The sequence below is a fragment of the Silene latifolia genome, chromosome 8 (assembly GCF_048544455.1).
Source record: "Silene latifolia isolate original U9 population chromosome 8, ASM4854445v1, whole genome shotgun sequence".
Classification (NCBI taxonomy): domain Eukaryota; kingdom Viridiplantae; phylum Streptophyta; class Magnoliopsida; order Caryophyllales; family Caryophyllaceae; genus Silene; species Silene latifolia.
In genome coordinates this window covers 37988219-37991175 of record NC_133533.1, presented here as the reverse complement: position 1 = coordinate 37991175, position 2957 = coordinate 37988219, and the positions used below count along the sequence as shown (strand labels likewise).

The following is a 2957-nucleotide window of genomic DNA, read 5'->3' as shown; positions in this document are numbered from 1 at the left end:
TCCCCTCCCGTGACGGGTTCCACGGAGGGCGAACTAGGGTGTGAAGCCACTCCCGCAAGTGACTCCACCACAATCATCACAACACCATCACCGTACCATCACTCCAACGATGATCAACAGATAAACAAACGTACACAATACAACATAATCTCAAATCAATTAAACAGGAACTGAGTAGGGGAAACCCTACCTTAGCACAACAGCAAGGAATGCGAGCAAGCAAACTAGAAAGGCTACTCTACGAAGTCTCCGCCTAAACAACAATCACATAACACAATCACTAATTGCAAAACCCCATTTCCCCCAATTCATAATCAAAGACAAACCCTAGAAATATAACCCATGGAATATGAGAATAAGAACTTACCGACGAAGAATTAAAGGAAAGAATACAATTGATATGATCACCCACACACAAAGGAGAGATTCAGAGATGATTAGAGCGTCGTAGGATGTTTTAGGTTTTGTAAAACGTAATTAGAAACTGTTTAGCGTAATATATAAAGCCCTAATCATTTCTAAATCAAACCGCGGAAATAATACTCGACAGACCGGATACTCGGTCGAGTATAGAGTATACTCGGCCGAGTACCCTCTACTCGGTCGAGTATTCCGCATACTCGGCCGAGTGTTCCTGGGTAGTAGCCAAACAGGATACACGACACACTTTACTCGGTCGAGTACCAGCCTATAAAATTCGTAGTATTACAATCTTTCCCCTTTAAAAAGAACTTTGTCTCCGAAGTTCCAACCCAACCTATAAAACATGGACACCTAACAATAACTCCACCAACCACGCTACTTCCCCCATATGGCTCACAATATCGTCTCAACTACAGCATAATCTCTCAATGTTAACTCCATATATAGTACTATCGGATACCCACAACATAAGTGTTGCCAACTATGTCTTACTTCCATAACGCTCATTAGCACCCTCAATTACCAAGACAATCCACCGGATAAAATCAACCATCAAAACGGAATGTTACATTCTACCATCCTTAAAACGAACTTCGTCCTCGAAGTTTACTCACACACATAAACATCATCACACAATCCGTTAACACTATCAAAGTTTACTCACACTCCTAAACATCATACTACTACGAGCACTGCTATTACCTGTAATAAAATCAACCCCAATACAAATCCATCCTTTATTCTACACCAACACTCAAACTTCCAATTATACTATAACATGTACAACCATCAAACTCTCTTTGTCGCATCCTACTCCTCTTAAGATAAATGTTATGTCCTCGTAACTCACTAATACTAGATCCTTAACTATATATTCTCATTATCCTCATCACTACCGCATTTCAACGATATCCGCCTATAGCCTCGACACCTACTACATCTATTCCTATATCCAAGGCTCTCTTACTCTGGTTGTTCTCATAGCTCAATTTATTCGGCACACCACATAACCTATACTACAAACGACATACTTCTTTATTTTTATTGTGGTGAAATGTGAGAAATTATATATATCAAAAATCGAATAATTACATTGGACTATATATGGCAAACAAACAAAAACAATTTATCACTCTACTAGACGCATTCCTTTTAGCCAATCTCTCTCAGCAATTGTCATTAGTGATCTATCCCGGCCTCGAACTCGTGATCTCATCTCCTCCATAAAATTCTTTGCCACACACTCAGGACGTAGCAGAACATTCTCATTCTTGCTTTTGTTTCTCTGATGCCATATCTGATACAACGTACCCATCATCATAGCTGACTGTACTCCCCTTTGCAGCACTGTTCCCGTCCTCTGCACATACCAATTCAGCTTATCCCTCATAGGATAATCCCACCTAGTCTGCTTGTTCAACTCCCTGATGACCCCATTGCTGTAAACACAATCATAAAATAAATGTTCAATGGTTTCTTCAGATAAACCACACAAGTAACATTTATCCTCAATGGCCAACCCAAAGCTTGATAGTCTAGCTGTGGTGTTCAGAGCTTCATGGGCAATGAGCCACCCCAGGAATTGATGCTTTGGTATTACCCACCCATTCCAGATTGCTTTGCACCAATTAACTCGAGGCTTATTTCCTTTAAACCATTTATAACATCCAGCTGGTGTATAGCCATCTGGTTGAACATTCCATTTGCCATTGATGTAACCAGCAGCCATCTGGTTGAACATACTTCTTTATACATGCACTTATCTCCACAATCATAACTCACGATCCACAATTATTACACACACTCACATTAGCTTCTCAAGTTCACCTATTTTATTACCACAAAACTCACCCTTGACTTGACATGATACTAAGTCCCAAAACGCCGTACTCACTGTCCCAAGAAAAGGCACTAAACCACATGTAGTTCCAGTTCAATACCACACATGCTCCACAATTCTCTTGCCACAACAATGTCCACCAACGCCTCATCTAACCCAAGATCAAAAGTACTCCAACAACCTCTCACAAATGTGTCCCATTAACAAAATATTACTTTACCATGATAACAACAGAACCATACCCAACTCTCTTTCATATCATACTCTATAAAAACCAATAGGACCAAACCCATACCGACACTGGTAAGAAACATCTGGAAACAAAACAACGGTCTATATGCCCCGACCGACACTGACAGGAAATAGCAGTAAATAAACAATGATCTATGACAACACGAAAATACTCATATCACAACACGAATTACCGTGCCCAGTGCACGACAACCACATTGGTAGTCATCGCAACTTTTACAATCTCATAACACCGACTCAGTACCACTTCCTTGACCAGAAGACTTCATTAAAATCGCTTTACTAGATCACAACGCAGCATACTACACGGAATAATAGATAATAACCTTATGAATACCATCCATACTATGACTTTTGAGGCCGGAACCTCACACCATTACTTACAGATATCATACATACACATATAAGTATAACATATGACGCGGAACACACATATAACGAT

The 2957-nt window shown here is 40.0% G+C and overlaps 1 protein-coding gene across 1 annotated transcript; it reads right to left on the bottom strand.

Annotated features, from left to right (window-relative positions):
• Nucleotides 1–1552: 1552 nt before the first annotated feature.
• LOC141595059 (uncharacterized) lies at nucleotides 1553–2152 on the bottom strand. The gene has a single exon (XM_074415030.1). The coding sequence runs from the start codon at nucleotides 2150–2152 to the stop codon at nucleotides 1553–1555; it is 600 nt and encodes a 199-aa protein (XP_074271131.1).
• Between the last annotated feature and the right edge of the window lie 805 nt (nucleotides 2153–2957).